Below are 22,017 nucleotides of genomic sequence, written 5' to 3'. Positions count from 1 at the left end.
AATTAAATAGTATAAATATATAATAATAAAATAATTTTTTAAATGAAATATATATTATTTTAATTAATGAATGAAATGATTTGTTTAAAAAGTTTTTAATTTGATTTGAATTATTTTTAAGAGAAATGATTAGGTGAGGGAATTTGGTGAGGGAATTTGGTGGGGAATGATGTGGCATAATCTTATTCGCTGAAAAAATCAAATAATTTCTCTCTTTTCTCTCTTTCCTCCCACTTTTACATTTTCTAACCAATGAATGTGATGACACGTCATTCCCTACCAAATTCCCTCACCAAATTCCCTTACTCTATCACTCCTCTTATTTTAATAACTCAAACAAATTAAATATTATTTTATTTTCATTCATTAAATTAATTTATTAATTAAATCACTAAAATATCATTGATTTTTAATTTATTATTATTTTATTTTATTTATATATATATTAATATTTATAAAAAAAAATCTCTTTTGTAAAATTGAATTTATGATTATAAATATTGAATGAAAAAAAATTAAAAAAAATAAATAATGACAAAGATGTTCTTAGGCCTTGTCTAAAGTTTTTTTTATCTCAAAATTTAATTATCATTTTAACTATTTAATCAGTCTTTTATTTATTTAAATATTAAAATTATTCATTATTTAATTATATATAATTACGTATAAGAATATTTGTTTGTCATTTGTTTCATGACATGACTTGATTGGTGACACATGAAGATACAATTTTCAAATTTCCATCATTGACTTAGGTCCTGTTTGATATGGGTTTATTTTAAACCAAATAACTTAAATTCCATCATCAGTTATTTATTATTTCAATCAACAATCAAAATAATAAATTGTTTTTATTTGATTTTTTTAATAATTTAACACTAATAATTCACTTTTCATGAAACAAGATTTTTAAATTAGAACTCAATTTTTTTTTTTTTTAGAAAAACCCTGAAGGCTCTATAAACAGTTTTTATTATTACCCAATTTAGAGGAGAAAATTAATAAAGTTTTAAATTTATCTCTTATTTATTTATTTTTTAAACATGCATATATCTATACCATATAAAAAAAATAAAAGTAAAAAAAATGGGAGATGAATTGAAAGTAAATTTAAATTATTGTTTTACCACATTAATAATCAACTTTTTACATAAAATAATTTTGCAATTTATTTCTAATCCAATTCAAATCTTGATTTTTATTGTGTATAATAATGCTACATTATCGAATAAGAAAATTTATGTACCAATTCCGATAAACCAAACTATAGTAATATCATAATACCATATTTTAAATGTGTCGGAACTCTAAAGAATCGTATTATCCTTCAAAATAAAAAAGGGAAGATAAATGAATAATGAAAACTTACTAATAATAATAATAATACAGATTATTCTTATTGTCATTATTAATCATTTATATATGTAGACATTTAGAAACACAATTAGTAGTATAAGTGCAATATTTTACAACAAACTTAACATCATAAGGAATAACAATAAGTATAATTATACAATATTCTTATTATCCAATAAGTAGATATTATTATTATTATAGTTAATTGCCTTCTTCTAGGAGTAGGACTGAACTGCAGCAGGGTAAGATTTCTCTTCTTCTATCAATCAGATTACATAATCCTTCAAAGACTGCATCTTTCTAATTGTTTGTCACTCTTTCTCTATTTCTTTCTCTTCAAATGATGATACCAAATGGATGTGAAATTGAACCCATATAATAGCCTTCAAAAATGGATCCAAAACAACAAAAACCCAACTGGTTTTATGATCATTGATCACCAGTTGGGTAAAAAATGAGAGAAATGGGAGAGAAAAGGGAATGAAACAGAGATAGAGAGACCAATATTAGATAGATGCAAGCCAATAATGACATGAAATTAGCTGTAGAAGGTAAGAAATGAAAAGGGATGGATGGAGATTAATCATCATGACCATGAATTTGCAAGCAGATAAGAACAGAGGCACATCGGCCAAGGATATAAAGTCTGGCTCTTTGTTGTTTCAAGAGTGCAGCACATTTTCTAGTGAATCCAGTTCCTTTTGCTTTAGCCATGTATATGATTTTGTTGTTTGTTTTTTAAGGAAAGTTGATGGGGATTTGGGAGGGGAAAAAAAGCTTATAGCTAATACCCTGAAATGAGATTTTGATTATAAGGGATGAAGAGGGGGAGATGATGTTTTTATAGGAGATCAATGAGGATTTTTGAATGTATAAATATAATAATATGGTTTGATCTATCAATGCAATTAAAGGAGAGGATATTTGGTCAACTTGTACTTAGAAGTTAACCAAAGGGTGTATCATGTTTGATTTTGATTAATTCATTAATTAATTAGGGGAAGAGTGAGACATTGAACATGGCCAGCTTCGAGAATTGTGGGATTTGCATGGATTTATGTGTTGAAGTGAACCAAGGTGGTATGATTTTGGTGGGCTTTAAATTACTTAATTATTAAACTTAACTAGTTTAAAGAAATTTATACTTAAAGACAAAACTTTTCAAATTTTATTCTCTTCAAATTGTTTTTTAAGACTTCAAATGTCAAATTTTAACTATTTGAAATGAATAAAATATTACTGATAATGTATTATTTTTGTTTTTCTAATTAATTTGTAAAAGTTTTAAATAAAATGATCGAATTTGTGCTATATTAATAAATAGACAAAAGAGACAATTAGTCGGACTAAGGACAGTAAAAGAGCTGACAACATAAAGTCCAAAATTTGTTTACCCCATTCATTTGAGGCCGATGACAAGAAGAATGTCGAAATCTCCTTTGGAGCAAGGAAATTGAGTCCCCGAAGCAACTCAAACGAACTAGCCACTCAGTATGCGACCTTTCACTCCTCTCCTTGTTTATTTTCGGTCAAATCCTTTTTTTGTTTTGCTTCTCCCGGTCGTCGAGCTTAATCGACTCGTCTCTTTTTCCTACACGTGAACGTAGTTTGTCAAATTGAGTGTTTTTTCGAGATTCATGCATTACAATTTATCGAAGGTGGTTTTGGTGACTAAAATAATGTGTGATGTGAGAAAAAAATTGATTTAGTATTTATTTTTCACCGAAATTCGGAACGATATAATTTTGTGTATGATTTACTAATTTGAACGTATTTATTTTTTTAAATTGAGTATTTTTTTCAAGATATACGCGTTTTGAATTGTCGGATGTAGTAGTTTGAATGCCTTAAAAAAGTATGTGATGTGTAGGAAGAGATGAGAAAATAAAAAGAGAAATGATATTTTTTTTATAAATGTGATAAATTAGTTATGAATTAAAAAATACAATGTTAAAATAAGAATACGGGGTGTTCTTTTGTTTGGGACAAAATCTCAAATTATTAAAAGTGTGATTTGTTAATTCTTATATGACACAATTTAAAGTTTAAAACATTAATTTGATGAAAATAACTCAAATTCGAGTCCCAAATAACATTTGGATAATATTATTCATACTAAAATCATTATATATTTATATACACAATTCATTATATATTTGTGATATACATGTGTATATATATAATTTAAAATAACATGATTTGATTTATCACCTTAAACTACTTGGGAAAAAATTGTCTCCTAAATTTCAACTTCATGTTATGAAGAGTTCTATAATCTTCTATGACTTTTGATGTTGTTTTTGATATTTCACCTTCTTAATTTTCTTCAATTTAGAATTGCATTATTTGAACATTGTAATGGTTTTTCATTCCAAATTTTCTTAACAAAGACTTTTGTGATCTAGTGAAAGTTGTTTCACTCTTTTCAGTTCATACCCGACTTTTATTTTTTTTTAAACACTAAAATAAATTAGATTCAAAAAAGAAAATGCATGAGAAGATAAGGGGTGTATATGATAATTAGAGAAGAAGGCAAGATAAAAATCATAAAATGAAGCTCTTAATGTATGTTCATGATTTAGCTAGGCTGTAATATGTGTAGAAATGAAGATTCAAACACACACAAGATCCACCAGAGAAAAGAAAAAGAAAGAAAGATGAAGATTCACACAATCTCATATATGTTGGGGAAGATGGGTGAGTTCCAATTGCAATAGCACTGATCATATAAGATATTGTAATGTTTATAAAGTATTCAATCATATCTTATATTGGCCTAACCAACTTAAAACACAAAATCTCATATGAGATATGTTGAGATCTTTCTTTTATTTTTCAACATTATATGATAAGCCTAGCTAGTTAGCTAGCTCCCATTTAATGACCATTCATAGATATCTATACATTAATTAAAAACACAACATGAGTTATGCTTCCAAGTTACATAATTGTGGGTATTAATTAATCTTTGCAAAATATCTAATGCTTGCTTTTGTAGGATGCATGTTCATCTCATTCTCATGTTTGGGTATTTTGGCATTTGTAGAAAAAAATGTCTCATAGATAGACGAGTGTCGAGAGATGAAACCCTATATAACCATCTTTCGAAAATGTGGATCCCTAGAGAAGCATTCGTCGAGTGGGGGGGATTTTTGAGAAGGAGAAAACTCTGGTGGAGAAGGTAAGGAGAACACAAAGTCTTATTTAAGAGTCTATATGAGTTTTCAAATAACCTAATAGTAAGATAAAAAATAATAATTCACATTGACGTTAGTTGAGTGAAAGTTAAAAAATTTAATCATGAAAGGGTATCAAGATTTATGTTGAGTTAAGTTCTTTTGAAAATCTCGATCTCTTTCATTTGTACCATAGTTTTCATGCTTTACGTAATAGAATCAAAAGTTTCACACATTTAAAAGTAATGTATTAATACAATTTTCAAAACAAAAATGCATCAATAAGTCATCACCAACATAGAAATACAGATGACAAGAAACATTGATGCTCGACCCCGATGTAGCAAAAATCTGTAAATTAGCGATGTTGACTTCCAAACTAATATCTCTAGTAGCATCAATCTCTTAGTCTTTAAAGTTAGAACACTTTGAGAGAACTCTTTTTAGTTTTGTTTTACTAATCATGCTTATTTTCTCGTTAAACTCTCCAAAAGGCACCATATTGTTCGCAACTAAGATGTTTCCAATCATAATCCTATGAAATTAGGTCAAAATAATGTTTTAAAATTGAAACTTCCAAGATTAGGGGGGTTGAATGCTAGTTTTGACATTGGAAGAACCTTAACAAAGACTCCAAGAAGTACAATTTTGCAAACTTTCCTAGAAGTTCACTCTCCCTTCCAAATTGTAACTTCCAAGAAACCTCCAAATCCCTCAAAAGACATGAAAATATGAGTATATGTGAAAAGGGTATGAAATGAAAAGAACAAAGAGATCAAATAAAAACTTCAATCCTCCCCTTAACTACAAAATCAAGATGAACAACAACAACATTTGAAATCTGAAACAAACCTTAAACAAAAGGAAAACTAATAACTGTATTGATAACTGAATTCAGAAACACCAACCATAGCAGAAAGAACTTGAGAAACAATATAAAAACTTCCACCTAAGATAACCAAAACAAGAACTGCAGAAATTGGATTCCTTAAAAGTTCCCAAATTGGTTGAAAAACAGCATAAGCTACTCCAGTACTCACAGTGAGTGCATAAAGAGCATATCTTCTCATATTATCCCAAAATTCTTCCATTAATGGACCTTCCGGACCTAAAGCCAGTGCCTTTTCGCCGTCGACACCAATCAGAAACAGAGCAAGTCCAACCCATATGGCGCCGGCGGCGGCTACCATAATCTTGGGACGGTTATTGTTCGAAAGAGGTAATTCAGTAAATGGGTTTAGGCTTAGATTATCGAAGGGATCTTCATATGTGGGGATTTGTAGGTTTAGAGGATTAAACTGATTGTATGATTCTTCTGGTTTCTGGGTTGTGTTCAAGATTATTTGGGAAGTCTTGCGAGAAAGATTTGAATGTGATTTGGGGATGAGATATGGAGGTGAAATTGGGGAAAGAGAGAAGAAATGAGATCTCAATGTAGAGGTTTTCATTGTTGTTGTAATCATCATCATTGTTGTTCTTTTTTTCTCTTTAGGATTTCAGATTGTGCTTGGATTAGTTGGAGAAGACGAAAGGATACAAAAGTTTTATTTTCTTATCTTCTTTTTTTCTTTTTTCCTGCGGCTTTCATTGAATATGCTCTTCAAAATATCAGAAAATCTTTTTTTAATGGATTTTTATAAGTATAAGATATATTTTTAAAGTCTAAATCTTTTAATATTATTTTTTTTCCTGCTTTATGATACTTTTATTTTATATTTTCAAACACTATTCTTCATTCTTCATTGAATTAGTTGTCCAAGGTGAAAATATTTTTGTGTGAACAAGATGATAATCAAATGGTAATTCTATAAACTTGATGAACCAAACAAAACTAATAATATTCTTCATTGAAGTAGTTATCAAAGTGGGAATATTTTTGGGTAAGAAAAACTTTGATGATAATCATATGGTAATTTCATGAACTTATGAACCAAATACTTTTCTTCGTTAAAATACTTGTTAAAGAGATATTTTTGGTGAGTAAAACTTGAATGATAATCCAATAGTAATTCCATGAACTTCATAAATCAAACACTATTATTTGTTGAAGTAGTTGTCAAAGAGGAATGTTTTTGGGTGAACAAAACTTGAATGATAATCATATTGTAATTCCATGAACTTGATTAATCAAATACCATTTTTTATTGGACTAGTTATTAATTGAACTAGTTGTCAAAAGAGATAATATTTTCGGTGGAGCACAACTTGAATGATAATCATATCATAATTTCATGAACTCGATGAATCAAACACTATTCTTTGTTGGACTAGTTCTTCATTGTACTAGTTGTCAATGTTGGAATATTTTTGGGTGAGCAAAACTTTGAAGATAAACATAAGGTAAACACTATTCTTCATTGGACTAGTTGTCGAAATGGTTTATTCTTAACAACAAGTTGATATGGCCGAGTTGGTCTAAGGCGCCAGATTAAGGTTCTTGTGAAAGGTTGAATATGAATATTTTGAGATGAACAAAACTTCAACGATAATTCCATGAACTTGATGAACCAAACACTATTCTTCATTGGACTAGTTGTGAAAGGGTGAATATGAAAATTACAGGATGAGCAAAACTTCATTGATAATTCCATGAACTTGATGAACCAAACAATACTATTATTTAATTCTCCTTCCTATATAGGAACCGTATATCTCCAAGGAGAATACAAAATCTTCAAATCAATGGATCAAATGGACTATTCCTTATATTGTTAGAGCTTCTAAACTTGCATTTGTATTCAGTTATTTAAAAACTCGTAAATATTTGTTTTTCTATTCTTTATATTGTTAGAGGTCTTGGTGTTGGAAAAGAGAAATGGAGTAGAGAATGTAGAATGATAACAGTTAATCATATGGAATATAATTTTAGGATCAAAATGTTGATATGGTCGAGAAAATATAATTTTATAATCAAAATGTTGATATGGCCGAGTTGGTCTAAGGCGCCAGATTAAGGTTCTGGTCCGAAAGGGCGTGGGTTCAAATCCCACTGTCAACATATATTTTTTTGTCATGTTTTTCCATTCACGGTCCTAGTCCATAGAGTTGATATTTTAACAGTTTTGGAACTCATATTTTCTAAATCATATAAAAAAACTAGTGAGAAACTATAATTATGTAAAACCCTTGAAAATAAAACATTTGCAAAATCCATTGTTATTCATGTTGAGTATACAAACCAAGTTTTCCAATCACCAATTTGTTACAAAAAAATTGTAATGCAAGCCAAACCAGTTAGAAAAGTAGACATTCTAAATCTTTTTTTATTTCAACATAATTTTCAATACTTGTAAAGCAAAATGTTGATAATTTTTTTCAAACATTGATGGAATTATTTTTGAAACATTGATAAGTTAATCATCTTTTAGAAGAGTAATGTACAATTATGTTATTTTACCATTTTGTTTTTGTTTTGTTTAGTTGTGCATTGCTCTACTATATAAAGCATCAATATAATTTTCAGTTTCTCAACAAATAATTTTTATCCAATTTTTAGTCTTATTTATTGTATCTTAGAGTTTGAATTCATAATTTTAATATTTTTATAGAATTTATTAATCAAAAGATATATTATTTAGAGACGAGTTTAATTCACAACACATTGTTGATTATACTTGTTTGCAGCTTAAAAGGGGAAAAAAAGTCATTTAATTTTTTTTTTTGTATAATAATTTATAAATTTAATAAAATATAATTTTGTTTTCATTTGAAATGCTTCCACCAAACTTAATGCAACCAAAACATATCTTAGAATTTGAGTTTACTATCTTGTTTTTTTAGAACATATCTTGTTTAGGGCAAGGAGTTTGAGTTCACAATTTTAATAATTTTTATAAAATTTATTAAACAAAAAATATATTATTTAGAGTGGGTTTAATTGACAATATAACGAGAGTTCTCCTTATTTCATAAATAAATAAATAATAGTCTAAAAGTATCAAATACCAATCGATACCATTATTCCAAAGTATTAAAAGATAACTTTTTTTTTTTCATTTGAAATGCTTCCACCAAACTTAGTCAATCAAATTTAAAAAGAAATGGTCATTTGAAAAAAAACATCATCTAAGAACTTGTTTAGTTAGGATTATTTAAATAAATTTTGATATTTAAAAAAAAGATTGATGGGAGGTGATTTTGAGAAATTAGATTTTTTGCTGATAAAAAGTTTTACAATATATTAATATATAATGATAAAAAAAATTAAGTAATTGTTTTTTTAATATTTTAATTAATTAAATGATATAAAGAGAAGATGATTATGACTATGATTGAAAAAAACAAAGCCAAGAATTTATGTATCCTATAAAAAATGGTTAAAAGATCACTTCATTTTCATTTCAAATGCCTCCACTAAACTTAATTCAACCCAAAAAGAAAAGAAAAAAAGTCATCTAAAACATTTTTTTTTATCATAATCTAAAAATTTGTTGAAAGATCACTTTTTTTTTTTCATTTGAAATGCTTCCACCAAACTTGAATGCATTTAAAAAATGGAAGACAAAGAGATAAGATCAAATGAGCTATACAATCATATCAAATTTTTTTTCAAATAAACAAATTAATGCACATGGGCATTATTCTCTCTCACAAAAGATTCCTTTGCACAAACATCTTATTATTAAAAAAAATCTTAAAGATAAATTTTTTAATGTTTTATGTACTCAATTTGATCATGAGATTATCAAGAAAGAAAAATAAAATCTATGATTGTTCTTCAAAATTTCCCAAGTTTTTGAGACATGCCAGCTTATCATAAACAATCTTAAACATTTAGCCAACGGATCTTTTATATGACAGATTCATTTAGCCAAAAGGGGAAACATATTTTGCATCCAATATAAATATCCAAAACCAAACTTCATCAATTTTGAAATGAAATCAGGAAATTTTAACTTCTATAAATTATTATTGTTCTATCTTTTAGCACTAATTTACTGCACCACTAGACCTTTCGATCATGCAAGGCTCGGTTCAGCTATCTTCTTTAGCCTCCGAGAATTAAGCAACTCGTAATCCTGCATTGTTTAGCACAAAGACCAAATTCCCAATAAATAAACACAATTTCTAACCTTTTTTTCAATACCAAACAAGATTGAACTGTAAAAAAGAAAAATCAAAGTTGAAGAATCTTTAAAATATACCTGTACAATGGCTTTCGCACATAGCTTTCCCGAGAGCACAGCACCTTCCATTGAAGCCAGATACTTTTGTTTTGTGTAATCACCTGCTAGATAGAATCCTTCTATTGGAGATCTTTGAATTGGACGACAAGGTTCACAATCTGGGACAGTTTTATAGACAGACCTGTATCAAAGAAGAAACAACCGATGTCCAAGAATAAGAAACACTACACTTTGATTTCTATATCTAGATCTGGATCTGAATCTAGTAGAGCAGTTATAAAAATAGAAAAAACTGAATTTGTCACACTAAGTTCATAAACATATATTTTTCAAATGTGATCCCATTTGGATTCACACCTGAATGAGAAATCCAACAGAAATAGTTAACCTGGGTGTCTTGACCACATGGTACTTCAATATTTTTGCTTTGCTCTGATCAGCGGCAATTTCATCAGGGAATAACTTTGCAAGCTCCATCATTGTGGCATCAATAATGTCAGAGTCACTGCGTGAGATCCATTCCTCAGCAGGGGCAAAAACCAATTCCAACATGGATTGATTCGGGTTGTAATATTCCTGCTCATGTTGAACAAGTATTACAATTCTACCATTAAACCAAGAAAATATTTAATATAATATAGTAAAGTTACTACCACTCAAATTAATCACTGAAAAATTACCTTGCATGTCAATGACATATCGGCATAAACACTGAGAAGCGGACTTCTGCATCACAAATCAAGAAATGTAAGTTCTCCAGTGAAATGGTTAATGAAATGGATTTTGAGTGAAAAGAAAAATACTTTTTTTTAAGGCCCATTTCATTCAAGCATGCATAAAAATAAAACAAATTACATGAATTTATAAAGAAACCCTCAAAATAGAGGCTCCTATCAAACTATTTTTCAATGTCTGTCAAGGAGATCTGTATTGCGTTTTTCAATGGACAAGAGTAGGTTTATGAACATGCTTTTAATATTATTCTCACTTTATCAACAAAAGTACCACTTCCTGTTCAGATGGACCAAACTTCCCCACCTAATCCATTTTGTGGGAGTAAATACAAGTTAAAGTAACATCTCTTATGAGAAGGAAGAACAGAAAGTTAAAACAAACCTGCTAAAGAGTAGATGATCATAAGTGTTCTTTAGTTTTCGGTCAAACCTGCCAAGTTGATGGACGGTATCAGCATCAAATTTCATTTTTTCACTAACAAATTAATTCCGAAGAAAAAATAAGATAAATTATTTATCACCAACAAAGTAAGCAACAATTCCCGAAAGAAATCCAGAAAGAAAATAACAAAAAATATTGACTACAAAAGAACATCAATTCAAATTCATTACGCACCATATGTGAACATTAATGACAGGTACTCCAACCAACTTATCCAATTTTCTGAAGTAAGGAATCTCTGACCACTCTCCAGGTATAAGAAGCTTGAAGATGTCAACTAAGAGGAAATAATTTATTAGGAACATAAATGTTTTTGATGCAGAGATAATCATGAAACCTGTTAGATGATGTAATTAAAGAAGTACCTGGGGTAGCAAATACATATGTATCTCCTTCAATAACACTTCCATCATTTAGTATAAGGCTCTTCACAGTTTCATCACTATTTAACTCAATCTTGCGGATTCGTGAATTCAGTCGAACTTCACCACCAAGTGACTGAATATAATCAACAATAGGCATGCAGAGCCTTTCGGGAGGATTACCATCCAAGAAAGCCATTTTTGAACCATGTTTTTCCTGGAATATATTAAGTTTAAACAGATGCATATAATAAAAAAGGCAATAACTGTATTCTTATCTAATCAATATATGCATAGAAGTGTAGAATAACTGTGTCTTTATCATTCCAAAAATCTTAATATATAAACCAATTATTAGTCCAGGAAAAAAGTTAAAAAAAAACTAGTCAATATTGGACCACAATTATCCTTTATCCATCATCAATCACATCATTCAAATCATCAACTAAAACATTAAAATACCTTTCATCTTAATTTTCTTTATAAATGCATTTGAAGGGCAGTCTTGTCTTTTCACTTACACAATTCAAATGGCATATTGGACAATACACACAATAAACACATTTATCTCATATCCCTTATCAAACTTTTTTTTTAAAATCTGCTCCTCAAACAAGCTTGTAATGTATTGAAATAACAAACCTGAAGAAACCGATTAAGAGCAATCAAAATACACTGCATTGAGAGCTCGTCAGGGTTAATGAAGTTTAAAGCCTTTGACATGGCAATAAAAACTTCAGTAGTTACACGTTCTGGTACACCCTAAGAATCAATAGGAGAAGTTTAGAGAATAAATTATAGCATTTGTCTACTCCAGATAAAAGAAGACATGACAACCAAAGGAAAACTTCACATTCTAAAAGGAAGTAAGAATCATACTTGTTTTAGCATCCATTCTTTAACACTAAAAGCATCTTGAGCCTCCACATAATCTTGTCCACCTATCATAGCTGGCAACAGACCAATTGCAAATTTGACCTTTTCAGGCCATGTAAGCATTTCATTGTTCCTTAAGATGGCCCATATCCCTGCAAAATGAAATTGACTAAAATCAAAGAAATGCACACGAGATACCATAAAATTGATAAGACTCTGAAATGTTTATTCATCCTTTATTTTGTAACTTAAGCAAAAAAAAAACCTTGTCAATCTCATGGTCATCCTATATCTTTTTTTCAAAAAAATAAAAAGTGACCTGAGATGCTAGAAAATCAATCATGAGATCATTTACAAATATTGCACACAGGAGATTTTGTTTCTTGACAGGAACTTCATTAGGGCAATACTTTCGGTAGACAAGTGAAGAACATCTTCATGTTATTGGGATAATAATCATTCACTAACCATTTAATGGTGCTGGCAAAACATCTGGGAAGTCAAATCGGCTGAATTCTCCAGGCTTATTTGGCATTGCAAAAATCATAGAATGTTCCTTCCATTGAAGTCTGTCATTTATGCCAAGTTCTCCAAAAAGATTCTGCACATTTGGGTAAGCCCCAACTTCATCATGCAAACAAAAAGAAGACACAATTGAGGTGAGAAATAAAAAGGCCATGGAAGAGACACACTAAAAATCAATTTAGGGATAAATGAATTGTAGCATTGTCTTTAACTTACAGAATATGTGTAGTCCTGTCTCATACCAATCTCCATCCTCATCTTTCCATGCAGCCAACTGCCATTGAAAAGATCCTTCTTAATCTCGAGAAGATTAATATCAACGAGTGATAATGAGGATAATAAACAAACATTGGGAATGAATAACAAAGGAATAGTGCTCACAAGAAAGAAGGTTAGCTAAACAGTTTTATAGAGCATCTTGGTGGATTTGGGACTCTGTTATTTATCAGTAAATTTCAAACAACTCTTTTTCATACCTAATGTCATTTACCTTGGATATTTTGCAGAGAGGAAAAAATGATTACAAGTTTTATTATGCTTAAAAAATGCAGTGTTTATGGCAATTACACATGAGTTTCTCAACCTTTAACATGTTCACATTTTGCAGCTTAGGTAGTGTAATTTCATTGAACTAATTTCAACCAAGACAAGAAAAATAAAACCAATTATTCAGAAATTGTAAAGAAGACATTGCATATGTTTGTAAGTCAGAAACAAAAGAAGTTTAAACAAATATACCTTTCCACCTAAAACATCTCGTGCTTCTAACAATATAGGTTTGTGGCCAGCATCGGCCAAATACTTTGCTGTTGATAATCCAGCCAAACCTGCAACAAGCTAACTTATAAGTTTGCCTATTTTCTTTTCTCCTTTGTAAAATGTTCGTGTACAACAATTACTAGTTAAAGAAACACAGGTTGAAGGACCAACCACAAGTCATTCATAAATTCAAATAGCAAAAATCGGACAATAATAAAGATAGTCAAATAAAGCTGGAACAACATATTTCACCTGCACCAACAATTACAATTTTCAATGGTTTCTCAGGACGGGTGGAAGAGCGAAAGGATGAAGATAACGAAGCAGCTTCCAGGAAATTAACAGCACCATCAATCTCCGGTCTTGGGTAGTCGATGCAAACCACCTTTCAAGATTAAAGAAGAAGAAAAAAAATTAGTCATAATAAACTCTTTATGGGAAGTAGATTTGTTAGAACATATATAAAAAAAGAAAACCTTCAATAAGTGTGCATCATCCTTCTGCTGTCTCATCCCATTAAAGTGTACATTAGATGTTTTCAGTCTATGACCCATAGAATGACTCTTTGCAAATGACAATTTGTGGGTTTGCCTCTGAACAGCATAAGAACTGTCTCTCCATGTTGAACGCCAGTCTAAAGAACTCAAGACTTTGCTTTGTCCACTAATGTTAACAGCAGAAGCATTCCCAAACTGAGACATGTTTCTAGTAAATCCAATGAACAACAACAGCTGGTTAAGCAAGTGATACTTTAATCAAATCATAATAAACACCGCAAATTCAAAACATAGACTTGAAAAAAGAGATTCATCATCTAGATAAAAACGCCCAATTGAGAAAACAAAAGACCAGGAAGATGAAATTAACGGCATTTCATCTGTTTTTTCGATACACAAGAAAATCAGTAACTAAAAAGGACAATTCGTTTGCGATCTCTGACCTGAATTCTGGGAGGCGAATACCAGCGAAAAGCTTAAGCAATTGAAGAAGGAAAGACTACGAATTGCTCCAACTGGTGGTGAATTATAGAAGAATCGAAAGGATTCTGAAATGGGTTTTTGATTACTACAGAGTTGGCTGATGGGTTTTTGGCCATTTCTGGAATCACTCCTGGTTTTATCATGGACGGTATATTCTCTATCATCCACCACTCTTTCTCTCTCACACACACACAGTTGATAATTAAGGACCAGTTTGATTAAGCTTTAATTGTGGAACAAATAAGAATAATAAATTGTATTTATTAAGGGTATAAATAAACACATCAAACTAATCTATTAAACATATAATTTAAATAAAAATAAGCTGAATCAAATTAGACCTTATTATGTATAAATTTGTAGTACTAATTCATACAAAAATCAAACACCAAAAAGATTTTTTTTTGAAAATAATTTATCTGCAGTCTAATTCAGTCTAATAAAGTCAAAAGTAAATGTATATATATCTCTAAAAAATCATTTTTTTTTTAACTTTTAAATAATTATTTTATGGGTTTTTATAAAATAATCTCAATTTCATATATATATATATATATATATATATATATATATATATATATATATATATATAATTTATTCTTTCTCATATCATTAAATTAGTTCACATTCATATAATTGTTCTTCATATTTGAATTTTGATTTATTAACAAAAGGTGTTATTATGGATTTTTTCCCCCTATTTATATCTAAATCATTAAATAAAGTTCATATTTATATTTTTATTATTATTCACCTTTAAATCTTAGTTATCTTGGTTATTATTATTCACTTTTAAATTATATTCTTATTTTGATTTTATGAATTTGTATTTCCCATTCATGATCTTTTATTTTTATTAAAAAATTGTAAATTTATCTTATTAAATAATAAGAACAAACCGTTTAAAACAACTCACTCACACTAATTATTATTATTTTAGAAAAAGAAACTTCAAATTGTATCAAATAAATGTTATTCGACCATATATTTATCAAAAATATTCATAAACGTCTTACTTCTATTGTCGGACAAACCAAACTAATCTAATCTTAGAAGAAATAGTCACTCAATTGAAAGATAAAAACAAATGATAACTGGCTTGTTTGTTGCAAACATATAAAATAAGTTTACAATAAAACAAAACATAATAGCCAATGATAATTGAACTATCATAGCGATATCTCCAATTTCATATGTATTCATCTTATTATTTGTAGTCATACTAGTATAGATCTTTTGGTTTAATTATTAAGGACTATATATTATGTTTTTGTAAGTTGAATGTCATAATATTAATGTAGAAATGTTCCTTCATTCTTTAAATTTGTTTTATTTGATAAGTATTCAATTTTTTTTATAAGTTCATCACAAGTATTTAATTAATTGGTTTAATTATTTAATGAATTAATTGTTATTTTAAATTTGAATCTATGTCATTTTTTTTTATAAATTAACTCGAACTATCATAATTTTAAATACGTGAGATTTTGTCCCAAATAGATAAACATTTGTTTTCTTATTTTGGCTAATAACTTTATTTTTTTTAATTAATTTTTCATATATTAAATGAAAGGATATTTAAAGAGTTTAAGACATATATTTTTAAATTGGGCATTCTTTTGAGATTTACACATTTTAAAATTTTGAATGTGGTTTAAGTGTCTAATAAAATATATGTTTTGAAGAAAGATTTGAGAAAATTTGAAAAGAGATAGATTTAGTATTTATTTTTCATAAAATTTACGAACTACCTAATTTTGTGTATGATTTATCGTATTAGACGTATTTAATTTTTATGTTGAGTATTTTGAGTTCTAAATTGTGAGATGTAATGTATGATAGGTGAGAAGAGTTAGGAAATATTTGAAAAGAGAGATTGTATAATATATATATATATATATATATATATATATATATATATATATATATATATATATATATATATATATATATATATATATATATATATATATAATATATATATAATTTGGATATGTACTTAAAAAATAATTAAGGAGGGAAAAAACCTTGAAAAAATGCCACAGTCCTTCGGTGAAAGAAGTCACCGAGAGCGAATATTGTTCTCACAGCGTCTCGGTGATAAAGATGTCGGTAAAAAAGGAAAAACTATTTGGTTCTCGAAAATAACTTATAACCGAGAGCAATGAACGACTCTCGGAGATTATTTAAAAATATTAACGAGAGCATTAGCGCTGCTCTCGGTTTTTATTTTAAAATATTAACGAGAGCATTTACAATGCTCTTAGAGCTTACTGTATATATTTTCCGAGAGCATAAGCCTATTACTCTCAACTATAATAATTTTTTTTATAAATAAAACGTTTATAAACCGAATATTACCTATTTTAAACCAAACAATTTCAGACCTAAATCATACACAAATTAGAAATACCAAAATCCCAATAATCTAAAAATACAATTATCCAATAAACCTAAATCTCAATTCATTCAAAATTACAATCATCTAATAAACCAAAATCTCAATTATCCCATATGACGGTCAACGTATTTAAAGATATAAAAGCATCATATACCAGATTGATCCGGAGGTGGAAGTGGAGGATATCTCGCCATAAACGCTGCCAACTGGTTTTGAAATCCATCCCTTTGTCTTTCCATTTGTCTTTGTGCCTCAAGAGCTTGTCTTTCCATTTTTCTTTGTGCCTCAAGAACTTGTCTTTTTGCCTTTTGTGCTTCTCTTTTAGTCTCAAGTGCTTCTATTTTTGACTCAAGAACTATAGCCTCTAGTTGTTCTCTTTTCAAAGCCTACTCTTGTAATTCAGTACGCAACTTCTCAACCTTTTGCTCACTCCGCTGAGATTGACTTCCACCACGTAAATCTCCTCTAAACTGGGTGGGTCTCACACCGGATCTCATTCCAATGACCTTCTCGTGCCCTTGTCGTCCAAAAATGTTCTCGGTCAGATCATAATCGGACATATCAGGATTTCTTTCAAGCGTCTAACGCATCGTAATTCGCATCCTACAAAAAGAAACAAAAGTTGATTAGTTAATTATAAAATCAATAAATAAGTGAAATATGAAGTACACTTACAATTTTCTCTTGTATATGGGGATCCACCACACGAGTATAGTCGTCACATGCTCCTTTTTTACCGCGTGTCTCGTAGAAAAGGTCAATGTGTGATAACGTCGGGTAGTCCTCTCCTGTGAAAATTAAATGTTAGTATTGTTAATTATCAAAATATAGTTAACATATTATAATGACTCTTGAATAAATATACTTACCATTTTTGCTTTCACTTGAGAGAATGACACACTCCCTGCATGATGTGTCATTCGAAGATTCTTCTGATTTTGTGAATTTCGCCCACTTCTTACCTATTTTTGAAAACATCAATTAATACTTAGTTACATTATAAACACAGATGTATAAAGTTTAAAATTTAAAGATTCACACGAAAATCGTTTCAGAGAAAGTGACGATTCAAAATGTAATTCCAATCATCTTCCGTATATTCATTCGATTTGTGTGCTCTAATAGATGTTATATCCCCATCACGAGCTTTAACATGATTCTGGTTGATATCACATCGATACCTATCCCAAACCACCTTAACATGTTCCATTATCTATTTCCGATAATACTCAATAGGTTCCGGCACTACCTCAAAACAATTATGCAAAGACACAAGATTAATTATTGTTATGTATTAGAGAATGAAATTTAATACAATAAGATATTAACACTTATCGTTACAGACTTCCAAAGATGCTCTATGTCGGTGGAGCTCAAGTCTGACCAATGTAGTAGACGGTGTGATATCACAGTCATCTCTCGAACCACGATGCCAATATGTCTGGACCATGTCGTGCCGTTGTCGCAACACACTCTCTCATTTGGCGAGAGTTCTATTGTTATTTTCTCACCCGTGGTCAATTTCAAGAGGGCAATGTTCTTATTTTTTCCCCGACCCTTTCTCTTTGATGTAGATTCTACAAAAGTATTATACAGCATTAGTAATTGAAATTTTATGTATTCAAAGATTATAACTTATACTTGTAGGCTGGGAGGATGTTGTCGTCATCATCTCAACCTCCAGTAACGTCAGATCTACATGGTCGGGTGTGTCATCTGGCTGATTAGAACCACTTGCCTCGAGGAGATTGGTTCTCCTTTAGAGAACGTCGAGCTGTCCATACATGTCTCCTTTATGCTTCTGCTTAGGTTCCATCTCTATTAAAAAAATATGTTACATAATTTTAACTAATTAAATTTAAATAAAATACAATGAAACCTTAATTAGATGCTCGAATAACGTGGGTTTATTGTCGTCACAAATTTCCATCTAGGCCTTGATTCTATATCTGGAACGTAAAACACTTGCTCCTTTAACTTGCTAAGATAAATGATTCATGATTCTGATTTTTCAAAATGCAGTTCACATTAACACTTATAAAACCATGTTTGTCTATTTTTATTCCCCGATCTCCCGAATGGACATCAAACCATTTGCATTTAAAAAGAAGCACTCGTCTTCCACTAAAGTATTCGACTTTTATAATATCCGTCAACACTCCATAGTAGAACAATGTTTCGGTATCATTGTTACCCAATACAACAACACCACTATTTTGAGTTGTTAAGCCTTCATCGTGTCTCTCAATTTTGAATTTGTATCCATTAATTCGACACAACACAAATCTCTTTGCATATCAGTAGAACCACTTCCTAATATTCCTAGATCCTCAAAAATATTTTCCCCAAGTTGAGAAACTTAATAAGAGATAATGAATAAGATTAGTCTAATTATAATGTAATACAATAAAATTATATAACAATTGTAACTCACTCTTGTCTTGAAATAAGCTACGTAACGTCTATCGCGCTCATTAATTGATATGAAATGATTATCATATTCTCGGTTGAACTCACTACATATCAATTTGAATGAAAAGTTTGAGTGCGTGCATGTAAATTGAAAGATACTTGCGAATAAATTATGCCTCTAGACAGTTCTTTAATATGTATGAATGAGCCCTCTCTCGATCACCTGGTTCGTACGTGTAACTAATTCCCTTTGATAACTCTTCCAAACATATAAATACAGATAGAGTTGAATTTCGCACTAATGTACGTGGAGGATCTTGATCTTCCAAATATCTTGCATATAAGCTAATACTTTCATTCACCAGATAACTCTCACTAATTGAACCCTTGAAAAAATTTTATTTTTAAGATAATTCTTCAATATACCCATATACTGCTCAATAGGATACATCCATCGATAGTGTACGTGTCCTCCAAGAAAAGCCTCAAACACCAGATGTACGGGAAATGAACCATTATCTCGAAAAAAGATGGCTGAAATATTTTTCCGAGCTTGCATAGCGTTATAACAATATCAAGTTAAAGTTATTCCAAGTCACGTTTATTCAACGACTTACAACATAATAACTGGAAAAACTTCGATAGATTCACAACCGCATCGTAGACATCTTCCGGAAGTAAGCCACATCAACACAGCCCACAATGTTAGAACATAATCCTTTTTCATCCAAGTCAACACAGCCCGTAATGTTAGAACATAATCCTTCCGACATCTTTAATTTTTTTCAAAAATTCACAGAATTTTTTCTTTTGACTAGGAGAAAGTGCATATGGGGCAGCGGGATATTGAAGAACTCCATCGACCTCAACGAGATGTAACGAGTGTTTTATGCCCATCAATTATAAATCTTTTCGAGCTTCTAGTCCATCTTTCGTCTTATCTTTCACATCCATCATTGTTCCGAAAATTCTATCGCAAATATTTTTCTCAATATGCATGACATCTAGATTATGTCTCTACAATAGACTTTTCCAGTATGGTAGAGTAAATCATATATATAATTTGTTTCAATTATCTCCTTGCACATCATGACGTAATTTTATTTTTTTGAACTTAAAACAACGTCTTTTAAACCCCGAGCTTGCATATAGGCTTCCGTACCTAAGAATAATGGAGGGGTGATTCGATATTCTATATTACCGTCCTTTTTTCCAATTTGTCAATCTCATTGAAACGGTACCATTATTACAACATGGACACACAAATTTTCCCTTAGTACTCCAACCGGATAGATTTGCATATGCAGGGAAATCGTTAATAGTCCATAACAATGCAGCATGCATGTTAAAATACTCTGAAGTGGATGCGTCATAAGTTCGAGCACCTGTATTCCATAAGGCCTGCAATTCCTCAGTTAACGGTTGTAAAAAAATATCAATCGCATCATTAGGGGACTCTTAGGACCGGGAATCAACATGGATACATGAAGTTACTTGAGTCCATGCATATCGTTGCTAGTACATTGTAAGGTATTATAACAATTGGCCAAATGTTGTACGATTGTTTTTCATTAATAAATGACTGAAAACCATCACTAGCCAAACAAAGTCTTACGTTTTGGGGCTCTGAAGAGAAATCGGTGGAGTGTTCATCAAACGACTTCCAGGTCATAGAATCTGCGGGATGTCTCAAGAATTCGTCGTCTACTCGACTATCTTTGTGCCATCTCATCAGTGGAGCCGTTTTTGAAGACATGTATAGCCTTTGCAGCCTTAGTGTCAATAAAAAATAATGTAGCACCTTAGCTAAAATTTGTTTTTCATTCTAGTTTTTCCAAACTACACCACTTGACTTATCAATCTTCCATCTCGAGGTTCCACACACCTTACAATGTTGCAAATCATTATCCTACTTACGGTAAAGCATACAATTATTATTACAGACGTCGATCTTTTCATATGTAAGACTAATATTTGTAATAAATTTCTTACACTCATAATAAGAATTAGGTAAATGAGAATTTACTAGTAAAATTTCATCTTTCAACAAATTTCAGCAAATATACATAATCTCTACTCTCTGAAATTTAAGAAGTGATCAAATCTAGATGAAATTATGAAAAGGGGCATACATATATTGGATCCAACTGCATGAAGTTGGAAAGATGGTCTGAAATTTTGAACCTTTTAAGCAAGCCTAAAGAAACAGCTCAGATATGGTTTAAACTTTGGAATATCCCTACACAAATGTATAATGTAGAAACTCTTAGTCATTTTGCAGGTTTATTGGGTACACCATTATACATGGACTCAATTACTGAAGGAGGAGAGCACCTATCATTTTCTAGAATTAGCATTGAGGTGCATCTTAGAAACACACTACCGAATAGTATGACAGTAGTAGACAGAAAAGGAAAATCTATTGTCATAGAAATCACTTATGAGTGGAGGCCATACAGATGCACCTTTTGCAATACCTTCCAGCATGCAAGCCCAAATTGTGATTTGGCTAAAAAAGAAGATCAGAAAATTCATAAAGGCCATAAAGTAAAGATGCAGGAAAATAAAACATAAGTGCCTATTATTAAATAGTAAAATGTGGTTAAAGATCAAGAAACAGAAGATAAAGAAAATTGTGTACAAGAAGAAAACAGTACGAAGAAGGAGGTGGAACCTCAACCTAATCATGTTGAAGAGATAATTGAGAATTCTCAATCAAATCAAGTTGAAGTGGTTGCTGATGAAAACGGAGAAGAAAATACTCAGGCTAATCAAGAGGAAAAAGAGAATTACAAGGTTGATATAGTGGAATTCAAAGTTGTTGAGGATTCTAAAGCTAAAGCTGAAGAAAATAAAGACAATGATCTC

At 30.2% G+C, this 22,017-nt stretch overlaps 2 protein-coding genes and 1 non-coding gene across 3 annotated transcripts; 1 reads left to right on the top strand and 2 right to left on the bottom strand.

Annotated features, from left to right (window-relative positions):
- Positions 1-5,385: 5,385 nt before the first annotated feature.
- On the bottom strand, positions 5,386-6,110 carry LOC124945130. The gene has a single exon (XM_047485511.1). It carries the CDS (start codon positions 5,999-6,001, stop codon positions 5,402-5,404), a length of 600 nt encoding a protein of 199 aa, XP_047341467.1. The 5' UTR covers positions 6,002-6,110; the 3' UTR covers positions 5,386-5,401.
- Positions 6,111-7,449: 1,339 nt separating this feature from the next.
- On the top strand, positions 7,450-7,530 carry TRNAL-AAG. Its single transcript has one exon. It is a non-coding gene; the product is annotated as a tRNA-Leu (tRNA).
- Positions 7,531-9,343: 1,813 nt separating this feature from the next.
- LOC124944795 (15-cis-phytoene desaturase, chloroplastic/chromoplastic) lies at positions 9,344-14,457 on the bottom strand. The gene is made up of 15 exons (XM_047485138.1): positions 14,297-14,457; positions 13,833-14,061; positions 13,609-13,741; positions 13,336-13,424; positions 12,814-12,871; positions 12,541-12,696; positions 12,076-12,224; positions 11,839-11,958; positions 11,200-11,413; positions 11,009-11,111; positions 10,775-10,822; positions 10,339-10,384; positions 10,047-10,234; positions 9,677-9,839; positions 9,344-9,550 (listed from the first exon to the last, which is right to left on the bottom strand). The coding sequence occupies exons 2-15, from the start codon at positions 14,055-14,057 to the stop codon at positions 9,491-9,493; spliced, it is 1,752 nt and encodes a 583-aa protein (XP_047341094.1). The 5' UTR covers positions 14,058-14,061; positions 14,297-14,457; the 3' UTR covers positions 9,344-9,490.
- Between the last annotated feature and the right edge of the window lie 7,560 nt (positions 14,458-22,017).

The sequence above is a fragment of the Impatiens glandulifera genome, chromosome 7, assembly GCF_907164915.1.
Source record: "Impatiens glandulifera chromosome 7, dImpGla2.1, whole genome shotgun sequence".
Classification (NCBI taxonomy): domain Eukaryota; kingdom Viridiplantae; phylum Streptophyta; class Magnoliopsida; order Ericales; family Balsaminaceae; genus Impatiens; species Impatiens glandulifera.
This window is presented reverse-complemented; position numbering and strand designations above follow the sequence as displayed.

Coding starts and splice junctions, on each gene's coding strand:
- LOC124945130 (XM_047485511.1), bottom strand. CDS start 6,001: ATGATGATGATTACAACAACAATGAAAACCTCTACATTGAGATCTCAT.
- LOC124944795 (XM_047485138.1), bottom strand. CDS start 14,057: ATGTCTCAGTTTGGGAATGCTTCTGCTGTTAACATTAGTGGACAAAGC. Junction 12,225..12,540: donor TTTGCCAGCACCATTAAATG/GTTAGTGAATGA, acceptor TTCATTTTGCAG/GGATATGGGCCATCTTAAGG. Junction 9,840..10,046: donor CATGTGGTCAAGACACCCAG/GTTAACTATTTC, acceptor TCTTTGATACAG/GTCTGTCTATAAAACTGTCC.